Source organism: Linderina pennispora (assembly GCF_002104995.1).
Source record: "Linderina pennispora strain ATCC 12442 chromosome Unknown DL89scaffold_9, whole genome shotgun sequence".
Lineage (NCBI taxonomy): Eukaryota > Fungi > Kickxellomycota > Kickxellomycetes > Kickxellales > Kickxellaceae > Linderina > Linderina pennispora.
In genome coordinates this window covers 148,232-161,934 of record NW_024468257.1, presented here as the reverse complement: position 1 = coordinate 161,934, position 13,703 = coordinate 148,232, and the positions used below count along the sequence as shown (strand labels likewise).

At 61.3% G+C, this 13,703-nt stretch overlaps 5 protein-coding genes across 5 annotated transcripts; 1 reads left to right on the top strand and 4 right to left on the bottom strand.

Annotated features, from left to right (window-relative positions):
• Nucleotides 1–383: 383 nt before the first annotated feature.
• On the bottom strand, nucleotides 384–1,247 carry DL89DRAFT_268350 (uncharacterized protein). Its single transcript, XM_040887888.1, has one exon. It carries the CDS (start codon nucleotides 1,043–1,045, stop codon nucleotides 416–418), a length of 630 nt encoding a protein of 209 aa, XP_040742308.1. The 5' UTR covers nucleotides 1,046–1,247; the 3' UTR covers nucleotides 384–415.
• A 237-nt stretch (nucleotides 1,248–1,484) lies between these two features.
• Nucleotides 1,485–2,773, top strand: DL89DRAFT_293767 (uncharacterized protein; the record flags this gene model as incomplete). The annotated part of the gene is made up of 2 exons (XM_040890427.1): nucleotides 1,485–1,724; nucleotides 1,961–2,773. The coding sequence occupies 2 exons, from the start codon at nucleotides 1,485–1,487 to the stop codon at nucleotides 2,771–2,773; spliced, it is 1,053 nt and encodes a 350-aa protein (XP_040742307.1).
• DL89DRAFT_179238 (uncharacterized protein) lies at nucleotides 2,633–3,488 on the bottom strand. Its single transcript, XM_040883874.1, has one exon. The coding sequence runs from the start codon at nucleotides 3,277–3,279 to the stop codon at nucleotides 2,794–2,796; it is 486 nt and encodes a 161-aa protein (XP_040742306.1). The 5' UTR covers nucleotides 3,280–3,488; the 3' UTR covers nucleotides 2,633–2,793.
• DL89DRAFT_275210 (HECT-domain-containing protein) lies at nucleotides 3,340–4,248 on the bottom strand (the record flags this gene model as incomplete). The annotated part of the gene is made up of 1 exon (XM_040889277.1): nucleotides 3,340–4,248. One exon carries the CDS (start codon nucleotides 4,246–4,248, stop codon nucleotides 3,340–3,342), a length of 909 nt encoding a protein of 302 aa, XP_040742305.1.
• Nucleotides 4,249–5,238: 990 nt separating this feature from the next.
• Nucleotides 5,239–10,530, bottom strand: DL89DRAFT_179163 (uncharacterized protein). The gene is made up of 3 exons (XM_040883873.1): nucleotides 9,248–10,530; nucleotides 5,579–8,945; nucleotides 5,239–5,523 (listed from the first exon to the last, which is right to left on the bottom strand). The coding sequence occupies exons 1-3, from the start codon at nucleotides 10,368–10,370 to the stop codon at nucleotides 5,448–5,450; spliced, it is 4,566 nt and encodes a 1,521-aa protein (XP_040742304.1). The 5' UTR covers nucleotides 10,371–10,530; the 3' UTR covers nucleotides 5,239–5,447.
• Between the last annotated feature and the right edge of the window lie 3,173 nt (nucleotides 10,531–13,703).

Genomic DNA, 13,703 nt, shown 5'->3' with positions numbered 1-13,703 from the left:
TCGTTACTCTGTGTCTGCTGAAGGGGCAGCTGCGCAGCATGGGCGATGCAGGAGATTGCGCAGAATGAAAATGGTATCGTCTACGGCCTGACAGCGGTGTTCCTGGTGGTGAGCTCGTTTGTGTACTCGTTCATTGCCCTGCTGGCGTGGCGGCTGAGTGCCCCGCTGGCTGTGCGCCTGGCAGTCGTCTTTGTGCCTGTGTTTATTGCCCTGTCGGCGATGTGCCTATGCTGCTCGTGTCTGTCGTGCGTGCTTGCGTACGGCATGCATGCGCCTGCATCGGAGGACGAGGAGCGGATGGCAGCAGCCGAGACCCGGCGTGTCTCGTCCGACCGTCTCCTGGCGCCATCAAGCTAGTAGCTGCTAGTAGCTCTATGTGGGTGGGACATTTAATTAGACGCAATACAAGCTCTATTTACGATCCATGGTAGTGTCTGTGCTCAAAGTACTCGACCAGCGACGCCAGCTGGTCGCTGCCCTTCTCCGTGCACGCAGCCAGGCCCTGCGCCTGCTCGCTTTGCCTTGCTGCCTCGACGAATCCCCGTCGGTACCCGTCGATCATGCCGCGCGTGTATCGCGGCCTGTTCGTGGTCAGCACATCAAAGTCGCCTGTGCCATGTCTGCTGTCGGCGATCCTTCTGGATGCGCTCTGGAACATGCCGTGGTCGCGCAGAACCGCCACAGCGTCGATCCGGTACATGCGTCTGAATTCCGCCACAACGCTATTGACGGCATCAGTGATCCGCTCCACTTCCTCGGCAGTGGGCGTGGGCAGCCGCGCGATCTCGGCAATGTCTCTGGGCACCTTCTCGGTCACCATGCGGATCGCTGCCGGGCGTTTCTTGTCGCTGGCGCCATCATTGTCGGACGACCTCCAGACCCCGTAGACTGATCCGTGCTGTTTGGCTGTGTCCTCCAGGTCTGCGAGAGCAGTGGTGCTGGGGAGGTGGCGGATGTACACGACGCCGGTGGCCAGGCCGCGGCACAGCTGGCGATTGCGCAAGGCGCCACAGGAATGGCTAATGGATAGCAGCGAGCGCAGCATGCGAGCAAAAGGAACGAAACCCGCAGTAGTGTGTGGAGAGAATAAGCGCGGTGGGGGGGGGGATTAGTAATTGCTGGAATATTTGAACTGTGCGCAATACCTGATGGATGGCACAGATTGCATATTATTCGACGGAGCTGACGACATTTCAGAAACCCTACAGAAACATCGTCTGTGGTACGTTCTCGCTTGTGCCATAGAGCCGACATGGCGTCACAAGCGCTCGCTGGCATGCCAGCTATTATTTCTCTGGGGAGGCCTTGTGCCAGTAGCCTCCGATTTCCCTGCCCCCACTCCACGATTGCTATATCCAGCCAGGCCTGCCCAGTCCCTTCCCGCCCTTCGTCGTCATATTCCTCCTCCGCTCTTTTCTTTTTTTATCACATAGTATCTATTTCTCGCAACACATACTCCTCTTGTACTATCTCTCCTTGCACCAATGAAGGCCCAGGCGCTCGAAGCATACACAGTCCGCGACGTCCTCAAGTCCCGCGGCACGCCGACGCTCCACTACACGGTGAGCGAGGGCAACACGGTGCAGGATGCCCTGTCGCTGATGTACGCCCATGATATTGTGTCTCTGCCGGTGTTTGAGCGCAGCAAGGGGGCCGACGGGCGGTACGCATTCATTGACATCGTTTCTCTCTACGATCTGCGCGACTACATTACGCTGGCTCCGGTAAGTGCCTCTGGACAGAGAGGGTGGGAAAAAAAAATCCAGCTCCGTCGGAGGATTTTTTCTGGCAGGGGGATGCTGTATGCCCGCGCTTTGTCGGCTGCAGTGCGTGTGACCGCAATGCAGGAGGCGGCCGATGCGCACCACCGCTAAGCCCATTGTAGAATGCCCTTCCCCCGACATGTGACGTGCAGCGATCTAGGGAAGCACGCTCGCGCTTATTCTGCTTCTTGCCGTAGGGTCTCGAGGACGAAGTGCAGTTCCAGCTGCTGTCGGGAAGGGCGTCAGGCAAGCCCACAGTGCTGCAGGACTCAATCGAGCAGGTGTTGCGTTCACGCAAGCACGCAGCAAAGGTCATCAGCGCCGATGCATCCCTGGAGGACCTCCTCACGCTGTTCACCAACCACGGGCAGCACCGGGTTCTGGTCAGCAATGTATTCGCCGAGCAGCAGCAGCAGAGTGTCCCCGACACAGCGCATGAGCCGGAGGAGACCGGGTACCTGGGCAGCCGGCGCAGCAGCTTCGACGAAGGCGAGTGCGAGTCGGGCGTGTGCGGGCTCACGCAGTACGACGTGGTAATGTTCATCCAGGCGCACAACCACCTGGTCGGAGCGCAGCTCGACATGTCGGCCGCCGCAGTGGCCTCGCCGCTGGCCAGGCTGGGCGGCTCGGTATCCAGCGGCGAGCTGCTGGAGCCCTTCCTGACTATCCGCGACTCGGCCCTTACCGGACTGAAGCGGCTGCGCGACATCCACACCAGCGCCCTGCCGGTGGTCGACTACGAGGGAAGGCTGGTCACCGAGGCGGCGGGCACGGCCATGCGTGCCCTGGCCGAAGACAAGATCGGACTGCTGGGCAAGCCCATCCTGGCGTTCATGTTCGGCATGCACCTGCCGATGGCCAGCCTGTATATCGTCAGCGAGCGGTTCACGCTGGGGCAGGTCATGGCCGGGCTGCTGCGGATGAACAGCCGCCGGGCCTGGCTGGTGGACGAGGGCGAGCGGCCGGTTGCAGTAATCACGCTGACCGATGTGCTGCGGCAGTTTTTGTAAGCAGGCTTTTTCTTTTGTTTTTATTTCGATGTCTGATCCAGGAAGTCTACAAACTCGCTCGGCAGCTCAAAGAACTGGCACCGCGCCTTGAACACGTCCAGGCTGCGCTGCCGCACGATGTCCTCGACCGAGCGCTCGCTCGCGACCCAGGCGGCCTGGGCCCGCAGAGCAAACAGCTCGGATCTCCGCTTGCCCGCGTGCTGCTGCTCGGCCTCCTTGGCCTGGACGGCCCTGTCGACCTCGCCAGCGCACATGGCGATGTCCTGGGCTCGCCGCATGAACGCGGTCTGCAAGATACGGAAGAACGCCAGGCACTCCTGGTCGGACGCCGTGTTGGTGTTGTTGAGCCGCAGGATGATGTTGTCGTCGACCTTGCGCAACAGCCTCATGTGCGCCCGGAACTGCGACATGTTCAGGCAGGTGCGCTGCGTCATTTCAATCGACGGCGCGCGGGCGCGCTCGGCCAGCTCGCTGAGCGTCGGCAATTCGGAGAACTCGGACGGCATTACGAAGAAACTAAATATACTGTGAATTTCAATGGAAAAGGGGAAGAAACAGCAACTTGCTTACACAAAGCCAAAGCCCGTGCTGCACTCGGAGATGGCCACCAGCAGATTGGCCTTGAGGGTCTCGAAGCAGTCGTACATGGGCAGGTCGAGCTGGTTGAAGCATGTGTGTGCGGTGGGCAGGCGCGTCGGCGAGCCAAAGTCCTTGTGGACCTGGAACTTTTGCACGCCCTGGCTGCCCTGCAGATGCGTGAAGCCCTCCAGCGGCACCTTGCTGGTGCCGGTCACAAACTGCAGCAGCTTGGCCCGCTCCTCCTGGTCAAACGAGCGCACGGCGCGCCAGAACCACTGGATCTGCGCAGAGCTGGCGCTGTACCCGCCGTGGTAGTCGGTGTTGTTGCGCCAGTCGTCGACGTCGATGTCGGGCATGCCGCTGATCAGCAGCTCGAGCTCCTGCTCGTTGAATATCTGGATCAGGTCCTGCGGGATCAGGTCGTGGAAGCCGGTCAGGAACGCGGCAATCTGGTCCTTGATGGCCCGCGACAGGCGCTGCTCGGTCACCAGCCGCACGTACTCGGCCTTGTTGGCCTCCGTCACCAGCACGTCCTGCCCGTCGGGGATCAGGTCGATGATCTCCTGCTGGCCAAAGTTGTCGACCTCCATGCTGAACGTCTCCTCGACGACGTCGGTGATGTCGTTCTGCAGAATCCACTCCAGCGACTGGTAGTAGCTCGGGTCAATGGCCTCCATGTCGCGGTAGTCGACCTTGCGTCCCAGAATGTGCTTGTAGAACGACCGCGTAAAGTACGCATCCAGCACCCGCTGGTCCACAATCGCCTTGCCGATGATGCGCCCGACAAACTTGAAGTACAGCAGGTGCTCGGGGTTCGCCCAGCTCTGCGGGTTCGGCTGGTACGTCACTCGGCCCGACGCCGACGGCTTGAACATGGCGTAGTCGGGATTGAACATCTGGCGGGCCAGGGCCTGGAACCACTCGCGACTGACTCCGCCAGCATCAACACCCTCCTCGTCATGGAACTTGACGTGCAGCCGCCCGCGCTTGATCTCGTCGCCCGACTTGCCGGCGAACTGGTGGAACGAGTCCTCAAACACGTTGTCGCGACGCACGTTCAGATTGAGTGCCGTCCGACGGCATGGGACGCGAGCTGGTGTTGCGTCGCGCTCCGGGGTTCGACGCCGAGTCGTCGTGCAGCCGCTGGTAGAAATACGACCGCTTGTTGTCAAAGTCCAGCACGTGCGGGTTGTGGACCAGCAGCGAAAACGAGCCGCTCAGAAGCCCCGGGTTGCTACGCACAAGCGTGTTCAGGATCTTCTTGTGCTGCTCGGTGAACGCCTGGAACCCGGCATCATCCGAATTGGAAGCTGCGGCTTCGGTGGCCGATGTCGATGCCGATGCCGATGCCGATGCCGATGCCGATGCCGATGCCGATGCCGATGCCGATGCCGATGCCGATGCCGCTATGGGCTTCTCGCCGACAATCGGCTTGAACACAACCATAAAGCTCTCAATCAGCGGCAGCAGCACAGTCGCCACATGCGCCAGGTCCGTCGAGCTCGCCGTGCACTTCAGGCACTCGCTGGTTGCTGCCCACAGCGGCTGGAAGCTGGGACCGCGGATCAGCGCCCACTGCTTGGACCGCGCGAGCTTCGAGTCCACGTCCATTGCCTCGCTGCCAGCCGCCGCTGCGGGCTTGGCCTCCTGTCTCCAAGCTGCCCTCGAGACGCTTAGGACAGCGTCGTGGAGATGTAGTCGAGGGCCATCAGCAGCCGCAGCAGCCGCGACTGGTGCGACGATGCCGGCGAGAACTTTGCCAGAGTGGTGTCGCGGACCTTGTCCAGGAGCTCTGCTGTCGCGTCTGTTGGCGTGCGCGTGCGCGCCGGTGTGTTGCTGGTGCTGTCGTTCTCGTGCTCGTCAGAGTTGTCTGGCGGCGCCAAAGACTGCAGCAGCGGCAGCAGCTGGCCGATATCCTCGCATACGCTGGACGAGAGCAAGGAGGCCCGGGTGATCAGCTCGCTGATGATCTCAGACAGCACGCCAGGCATATGCGACAGGTTCTGGATCAGGCTCAGCGTGTGCTGGAACGTGCGCGATGTACACTCGCCCGCCGCCAGCACATTGACGATGGCCCGCAGCGCATGTGCAGGGATCACCGGCAGCGGTAGGCATGCCGGCTTCTTGCTGCCTGACTCGTGTGACTCGTCCTGCTGCTGCTGCTGCTGCTGCTGTTGCTGTTGCTGTTGCTGTTGCTGTTGCTGTTGCTGTTGCTGTTGCTGTTGCTGTTGCTGTTGCTGCCGCTTAACCATGCTGCCCAGCGGCTTCGTGATTGTGGCCAGCAGCTGCATCAGCAGCTCCGTCACCGTGTTGCCGTGGCTGTAGAACAGCGGCTTCTCCAGCAGCAGCAGCAGATGAACCAGTGGGAACCGGCTCTCCTCGTCCCCTGCAACTGCTACCTTGGCCGTCAGCGGATGCTCGACCAAAAAGTGCATCGACGCCCGCGGGTTATGCGCTGCAAGACTGTGCAGCATATCGAGACACCGCTGGGCAGGCACATATGCCGGTACGTCCGCATGCAGATCACCAAGCGGGAACGCATACTCGGGGTTCTGCTGCTGCACCAGACCGGCTGTGAACTGGGCCACGGCCGGGGTCCCCAGCACCGCTGAGGAGGTTCCACCGGCTGGCTGGTGCTCGCTGATGGTGCTGCCTGTGCGCGGCAGCGTCCGGCCGCTCGGTGCCTCGGCAGCACCAGCTTCTGAGCCCGACATGATCGCCAACTGAATGACCTTGTCAACATCGGCCAGTGTCAGCGCACAGCCACCTAAAATCGACAGCATCAGCTGGATAAACTGCGCCCGGGTAGCACCGTTCTCGCACAGGTACTGCATGACCTTCATGATCAGTGTGTTTGACAGCCCGTGGTTCGGCAGGAAAATGAACCTCGTCAGCGCCGCCAGCTCGGGCTTGCCCAGCAGCTGCACTGTGATGTCCCGCGCCGCTATCTTCTTGCGGCGTCGCTCACGCAAACGCTGTGCTTCGCCCGACGGCTCTGCGTGGCTGCTGGACGCATTGCCGCTGCGCCCAAGCCGTGCCAGCGAGTCCAGGTGCTGCACACGGAACCGCGATCCTCGAGAACCAGTGCTGAGGCCGACCCGTGCCAGAGCTGCTGCCGTGGCCGGGTGCTGGCTCGCCGGTGTGGCTGCCGATGACGAGCCACCACCGCGCTCACTGCCTCCCTCGCCAGCTGCCTGCGGCGTGCGCGTCATCCGCTGCCGCATGAGCTCCTCGCGCTCATACAGCTGCCGCTGCAGCCGCTGCTGGTCCAGCACCTCCTGGCGGATCTCAGGCGGCAAAGCATCCAGGAATTCTTGGCTGATCCCATCGTTTTCCTCATTGCCACCAGCAGATGCAGCGCCACCCGCAGCCCCTCCGCTAGCGCCAGCAGCGCCGGTGCTGTTGTTGCGACTCTCCGCGTTCATCTCCTCGCGACGGTCCTCAATCACCTCCATACGCAGATCGTCGGGGAGGGCCAGCAGGAACTCTGGGTCAATTCCAGTATCGGTGATGTCCACGCGCTGTCCGTTGACTGTGACAAACACCGGCTCGCTCGCGGGCTCAGGCTGCTGCTGTTCTGCCGCCTGGCCCGACTCCTGCTGCTCTGCCGGCTCATCCAACGACATGGTGTCGGTACCCTTTGCCGGAACCTCCGCCTCATCTTTGGCCTCCATCTCCCGCTCCTCCTCCGCCTGCTCCTCGGCCCGCTTGGCCTGCTCCTCCAGCCGCAGCTCCTCTGCCGCACGCGCCTCCTCCTCTCTCCGCTTGCGATCCGCATCCTCGCGCTCCATGCGTCGGCGGTCGATTATATTGTCCCTGCGCGCAATCTCAATCTGGTACCTGCGCCGCAGCAGGTTCTGCTGGATGGCCTCGGGTATCAGCCTGTTCAGCAGGGCGTTCATAAGCCGCGGCGTCAGCCCAGATGCGGGCCCGCTGAGCAGCATCCGCGCCTCCTCTTGCCACCGCTCGATCGTGCTCTGCGGAGTGTATCCCTCGATTGCTGCGATTGCGCGGCTCAGCTGCATCAGCTCTTGCAGTGCGCAGACTAGCTTCGAGCTGGTGTCACCAAGCGCATTAACCACTGTGTCGTCCTTGGCTGCCGCAGAGTCCTCCTCAGCCAGAGCCGATGGCACCGGCTGGTTGCTGGCGCCTAGAATCCGCGGGTCACTATGGACTGGGCGCCGTCCGCTCGACAGCATCTGGGACAGCTGCGACGTCAGCCGCTGGCCCAGGTTGTACACATCGTCAGGCGCTGTGCGCAGTGGACCTCCCATCATGTTGCGTGTGATACGGTCTGCACGCGCCTGCAGCCCGCGGTCTGCCCCAGCCATACGGTCCGTACGCTCGCCGGGATCTATCATTGGGTGGCTCATGTTGTGTCCGGTAGCACCGCCCAGCGCACCACCCCCATGATTCGCACGGCCCAGCGACGTCAGCCGCGGGAACGGCATATCAAGCAGGCTGGATCCAAGTGGCGGGAACAGATGACCCGGGCCCAATCCTCCGCTGCTAGCAGCTCCCAGGCTTCCTAGCGACCGCGCCAGATTCGACACCCCGCTGCCTATCTGCATCAGCCCCTCGATGGGGTCGTTGGCCAGGTCGCGGTTGTTTGCCAGATGCCCACGGATCGTGCGCGACAAAAAGTTGGCGAAATCCGTGCTGTTGGCCACACCAGAAGGCAGCGGCTGTCCGTCAATCGACTCCATCGTGATCTCAAACGTGTTGGGGAGGTCGTCGAGGAAAGAGTCTGCATCTTCGTCCTCATCGTCCTCATCGCCGTCCTCGTCGTCGTCGTTGCCAGAACCACTGGAGCCCGAGCTGCTGCTGCCGTTGCCATCCCCGCCGCTGGCGCCACCGAGGTCGGCCCTGGCGTCGAGGTTCAGCGTGTCGCCAATGAAAGGCTGTGCACCAATCGCACCGTGTCCTTCCATGCGATCATCCCCGTCATGGTCATCGTCGTCATGGTGCTCAAGCGCATGCTCAAACTCTTCGATGTTGCTGCTGTTGACGATAGACATCAAATTCTCGCCAAGTGTGCGTCCACGGCCGCCAACAACAGCACCCCGGTGACGATGGCCGCTTTGGTGGCGCATCAGACGATGAATTTCGGCCAAGTCCTCAAGCTCGCCCTCTGACAAATTACTTTCCCAGCCGTCGTCATCATCGCCGTCATGATGGTGGATGGTGGTGGTGATGATGGTGGTGGTGATGGTGGTGGTGGTGACCATCAGGGTCGTCGTCCTCAAGATCGTCAATGTCGGTCTCAACAATCTCGGCATCAAACTCGCTGCCAAACAACCCGCCCTCGTCGTCTTCAAGCGCCAGACCAATGGCTTCGCCAGGAGTAACAGCACTCTCGTCAATATCACCGTCAATGATTTCATCAATGTCGTCGCTGTCAATGCTGCCGTTATCATCGTCGTCGTCGATGTCGCCGTCGTCATCGTCATCCTCGTCATCCCCACCCTCACGCATGATCGTGTCCATCTCCATGTCCAGATCGCTGTTGCCACCGACGTCATGGACCTCGTCGGTGATGCTCTGGTCAAGCACAATGTCATCGACCATCTCCTCATCCTCGGTGTCAATGTCGCTGACAGACGAGTCGCCTTCATCGTACATGTCCTCGTCAAAGCCCTCCTCCATCAGCTCATCGTCATAGTCGGCATTGGGGTCGTGGCCACCTGTGCGCTGATTTTGGTACAGCCCGAGCGCCGAGTTCTGGTACAGATCAGGCGGCACGTCGTCGTCGGCGTCGGTGGCGGCGCTGCCATTGTGCACATCCTCGTCATAGAACATGTCGACTGCAAACCCACGCTGATCGGCATTCGATGGCATCTTCTCCTGGCCCGACTGCTCCCAGGCAGTCAGCACTGCCTCGCGACTGATCTTGACCGCTGCCTTGGAAAGGAGCTCGATGGGCCGCAGGAAGTTGTTGAGCATCTCGCGGCTCTGTGGGTAATTGAGATTCAGCCGGCTGCTGGCAGCAGTCAGCAGGTCGAGGAATGCCACGCTCCAGAATCATCTTCTTCAGCGCATTGGCGCTCTCGCGCTCAAAGCTAACACTCTCGCCGTTGCTATTCGTGCCAGACGTGCGAGCGCTTCCAGGAACCCCGTGGTTGATTGAGCGCGCAATGACCAGCTTGTATGTGAGCTGGGCCAAGGATGTCAGACGAGCATAGACAACATCTGCCCCGCCAATGCCCGTCATACGCATTGACAGGCATTCGCGGAAGGCGCGCACAATATGGTCCAGCACCAGCTGCCGCGCAGCAGACAGTGCTGCGTCGTAGTTGCCACGAAGGGACTCGACTGTGAAATCGTCATTGCCCGCCACACGCGGGTTGGCGCAGGTAGTCGTGGTCCAGCCCTCGTGGTGCCGGACACAGATCGTGCTCAGCAATGCCGTGGCCCAGAACGTCACACACCGTGACAGCTGCCCACGCTTGGCTGTGATCTGCTGGTTGGTGATAGCCAGCGCCTGCTCCTCCTCGGTGCCCGTGGCAGACAAATCAGCACGCGCGCGCGGCTTTGTTGGCTTGATGCTGTTGAGCGCCTCCCGCACAACTAGGTCGTGCACAAGATGACTGATCAGCGGCGACCGCACACGCAGCGCCGGCTGCTGCGCCGAGTTCTCAGCCGAAGCACCAGCGGAGGCCGGGGCTGTCGTCGAGGCACGCATCTTGCCCTTAGATGAGTCCTTTGTGCGGGGCATCTGGGCTGACAAAAGGTGGCTGGTTCGTGCCACAAATATTGCTTGCAGGGTGAACGGGAAGGACGCGACCATTTCGGCCAGGCACTGGATCAGGAAGCACCGGTACGCGATCGTGTCAGGCGAGTAATCCTCGGCCGTCGAGACCGCCGATCCAGACGCCGCAGTGGCTGCAGAGCGCACAGGCTTGGCGGCCGCCTGCATATCGAGAGCCGATGGAAGCGGGATGGCTGCAGGTCGGAGTATGAGAATCTCAGACGCCAGGAACTCGGCCACACTGCACGCCAGCCTGCTCTGACTCAGCATCCAAGGTGTACGGCTGCGAACGGCGGCTGCGATTTTTTGTCCTCCAAGAACTTTTCAAACTCAGCAGACTTCGCCTTTGCATTGCCGGATTTTGCAGAGTTTTCCTTCGACCACAGTGCCGTCATCCGTCCACCAGTGGGCTAGCCTCGTACTTGTCGATCTCGTCCTCATCAATCAGCTTCTCAGCACGCCACGCCAGCGCCATCCAGTTGACCCGCATGTCCTCCGAGTAGTGCGGCAGATAGCAGCGCTCGGCAGATACCTCGTTGTACACATGTGGGTTGCGTAAGGCATATGCCAGCGTGCCACGCACATAAGCGCTAGGCGTCCGTCGACGAAAACTGTGGGCTCTCGAACCATCCGTGGATCAGATTCTCCATCACCTGCTTCAGTACCGGCCGCGACTCGACCGTGTGTCTTAGCACATGCATGACCAGGGTCCGCTCCTGCCGCAGCTCGCAGGTCTGCTCCTTGGACACAGACATGATGGCGTTGACAAACACCAAGGGCGTGGCATCCTTGCTGACGGTGGCCGCAATGCTGGGCAGATCACCGGGTGCTATAGTACGCATGGCCCGCGTAACGCATGCCAAATGACCGTCCTCGAAGAACCTGGTTGCAAACTCGGGCTCGCGAGTCAGAATCACAATCAGACGCAGCAACGCATTTAGGTCCGGCGGAGCGTAGGCGGGCATCGGCTGGGAGAAAAACTGCGCGCTTAGACGCTGCAGCTCCAGCCTGCTGGCACTGTCAAAGATTGGCTTACGCACAGCAGCTGGCTCCTTCGACTCGGTGTCGCCAGTAGGCTTGGCAGACGTGCTCGACGACGCCTGCTCGCCAGCCATGCTGACTGCCGACTCCTCTGGCGAAGTGGACAGCGGCTCTGCCACGACTTCACGCACGTTAGAGCCCCCGCTGCTGCCCGTCGCCGGCGTGCCAATCGGCTCAATAGGCGCCGATGACGGTGGCAATTTGGTCAGCCCGCGCTTCGCAATGCGCTGGAAGTCCTCCTTTGTCTCCAGCTTGACATTCTGCGGCTCGTCGTCATGCTGCAGCAGCAGCTCGGTGAGCAGCACCACTGCAGTTAGCCACACAGGAGACCGGCCCTTGCGCTGACTTGCCACATCCAGGGCCCTGATCAGGTGGCCAGCAAGCTTGCCAATCTGCGGGTACATCTCATCCAACATGGCAGGGTTGCTAACCAGGACTGCCCACAGGTGAGCGTGCGCAGCCAGCTGCTTATCCAGAGATGAAACCTCATCGCTGCTCTCGGCATTCACCTGATCGAGCAGTGGTGTGAGGGCATTGAGCAGCATATGCACAATGGTGCTAGACTCGTTCTTGCGCATCACAAGCTCGAGGATACCGCGCAGCCGCACGACCGCCTGGTCAGCAAACTCGCCCAAGAGCTCGATCGCACGCGGACCAATACTGTCGCGCATCGACTCGCGCAGCTCCTTCAGGAACTCGCGGTCAGCACCCTCATCTGCCTCGCGCTTGGATCGCCACCTGTCGTTGTTAAATGGCTCGATACTTTGCACAGTCGGTGCAGGCTGCTCTTCACCCGCTGCGGGCTCAGCTACAAGTGCTGTCTCTGCCTCACCTGAAGGCTCAGCAGAGACAGCATCGACTGCCATTGGCTCCGGCTCGGGCGCCGCGGTTTCAGGCTCGGGTTGTGGCTGCTCCTCGCGCGGCTCCGACACTCCCTCGCCCGCCTCCTCAACGCTGGTATTGGCGCTTCCCCTTGCCGTCCCTGTGCCTTCACCTACATCCTGGTCATCAGCCTCGGCCCCGGCCTCAGCCCCGGCCTCAGCCCCGCGCGACAAGAGGTCGTTGGCAGCACGGGCCAAACTGTTCAGGTTCCGACGCAACGCTGCCTCCGCATCCTCTCGCGAGAACCCCATAGTCACCAAATCCTCGACGCGCTCTGGGTTCGCCACCACAGTATGCGGCTGCGAGGACGCCGGGTGGGGAGTGAGGAACGGCATATTCGACTGCGATAGCGGCGAGGCACGCTCTATGCCGCCAATAGTGCGTGACAGCAGCGGCGTAGTCAGCGGCAGCGGCGAATGCACCGCCGGCATGCTGTCCGGTGTCTGCCCAAGCCGACGCCTATCCAGATAGTTGGGCAGACCAGGTCGGAAACTAAGCTGAGAACCTGCAGCCGAACTCGCCGCCAAGGGTGACGTCTGCTGCTCATGCTGAGCACTGAGAATCGGGCCCAAGCAGGCCGTGAACGCCTGCGCAATGTTGGCCGACCCCCTGATCAGCAGCGCCGACTGCCACAGCGTCGACAGCGTCGACAGCACCTTGGTGCGCACATGTACCAGAACTTCGGAGGGCCGGAACCATGTCTGCTGGTTGGTGTGTTCGCGGACCAGTGCAGCGATATCAGGACACTCAGTCAGCGGCTCGCCATCGGCAATGAAGCTCAGAATCGACAGCATGCTCTCAATGATGTTGTCCAGCACGTGGCGCAGCTTGGCCTGCGGGTCAGCCTTGGCTGGCGGGGGAACACTGCCTGCATTGGTTTCCGAAACAGGCGCAGGCGGCAGAGACTCGGCCCACCCCCACATCGTCTCGAGAAGCGTGCAGAACTTGCCCAGCCTCTGCGACTCGACGAACTGCAAAAAGATCCGCAGCTTTAGGTAGACCCGGTGCCGCACAAACACCAGCGTTTTCATCACCGTCGCCATGCTCTGGTCAACAAGCTGCGCACCTGCTACTGTGTGTTCGGCAGACTCGCAAACATCGAGGAGGTTGTTGACGAAATCGTTCAGCTCGTGCGCAAGCGGGTTGCCCAGCTTGGGCTGAGACGATGCACCTCCCAGCGTGACGCTGAGGCTGTTGGACATGCACTCGATAAAGTCGGCAGCGTTGATCGTAAAGGCGATCGCGGTCTCGGACAGATTCAAGTAGTTGCTCTTGACAAACGGCTCGATGCCTGGGGGGGCAGGCTTCTCGCTGTCGACGTCCATGCGCGATGCATCATCCTCGCTACTTTTGGTCTTCTTCTCGTCGTCGCTCTCGGCGAAAGCAGCAGTTTCATGCGCAATTGCCACTGCCTTGCGCACGCTGTCGCAGTAGCAGCGACAGACCTCCCCCAGAATCCACACGAGATCGTCCTCGGAGATAAAGTCAGTCGACGCATGCAGGCTGCGTGCTAGAGAGCCGCCGCCCGACCCGTTGATCAGGTACGTGATCAGCGCAGTGACGCTCGTGACACTGATCGTGTTGTGGATCCGCGTGTGCACAGCCTTCAGCTCCTCCTCTGACAGGCCCGTCGGATTCGTCAATGCCATGTACCCAGCCGGCTCCATATGCTCATAGTCG

Excerpts from the sequence above, each read along its gene's own strand:
- DL89DRAFT_268350 (XM_040887888.1), bottom strand. The coding sequence starts at position 1,045 with ATGCTGCGCTCGCTGCTATCCATTAGCCATTCCTGTGGCGCCTTGCGC.
- DL89DRAFT_179163 (XM_040883873.1), bottom strand. The coding sequence starts at position 10,370 with ATGCTGAGTCAGAGCAGGCTGGCGTGCAGTGTGGCCGAGTTCCTGGCG. Across the intron at positions 8,946-9,247 it reads AGCTCCTTTCCAAGGCAGCG|CGACATTGACACCGAGGATG; the intron begins GTCAAGATCAGT and ends CTCGTCTGTCAG. Across the intron at positions 5,524-5,578 it reads AAGCGGCAGCAACAGCAACA|CAGCAGCAGCAGCAGCAGCA; the intron begins GCAACAGCAACA and ends CAACAGCAACAG.
- DL89DRAFT_179238 (XM_040883874.1), bottom strand. The coding sequence starts at position 3,279 with ATGCCGTCCGAGTTCTCCGAATTGCCGACGCTCAGCGAGCTGGCCGAG.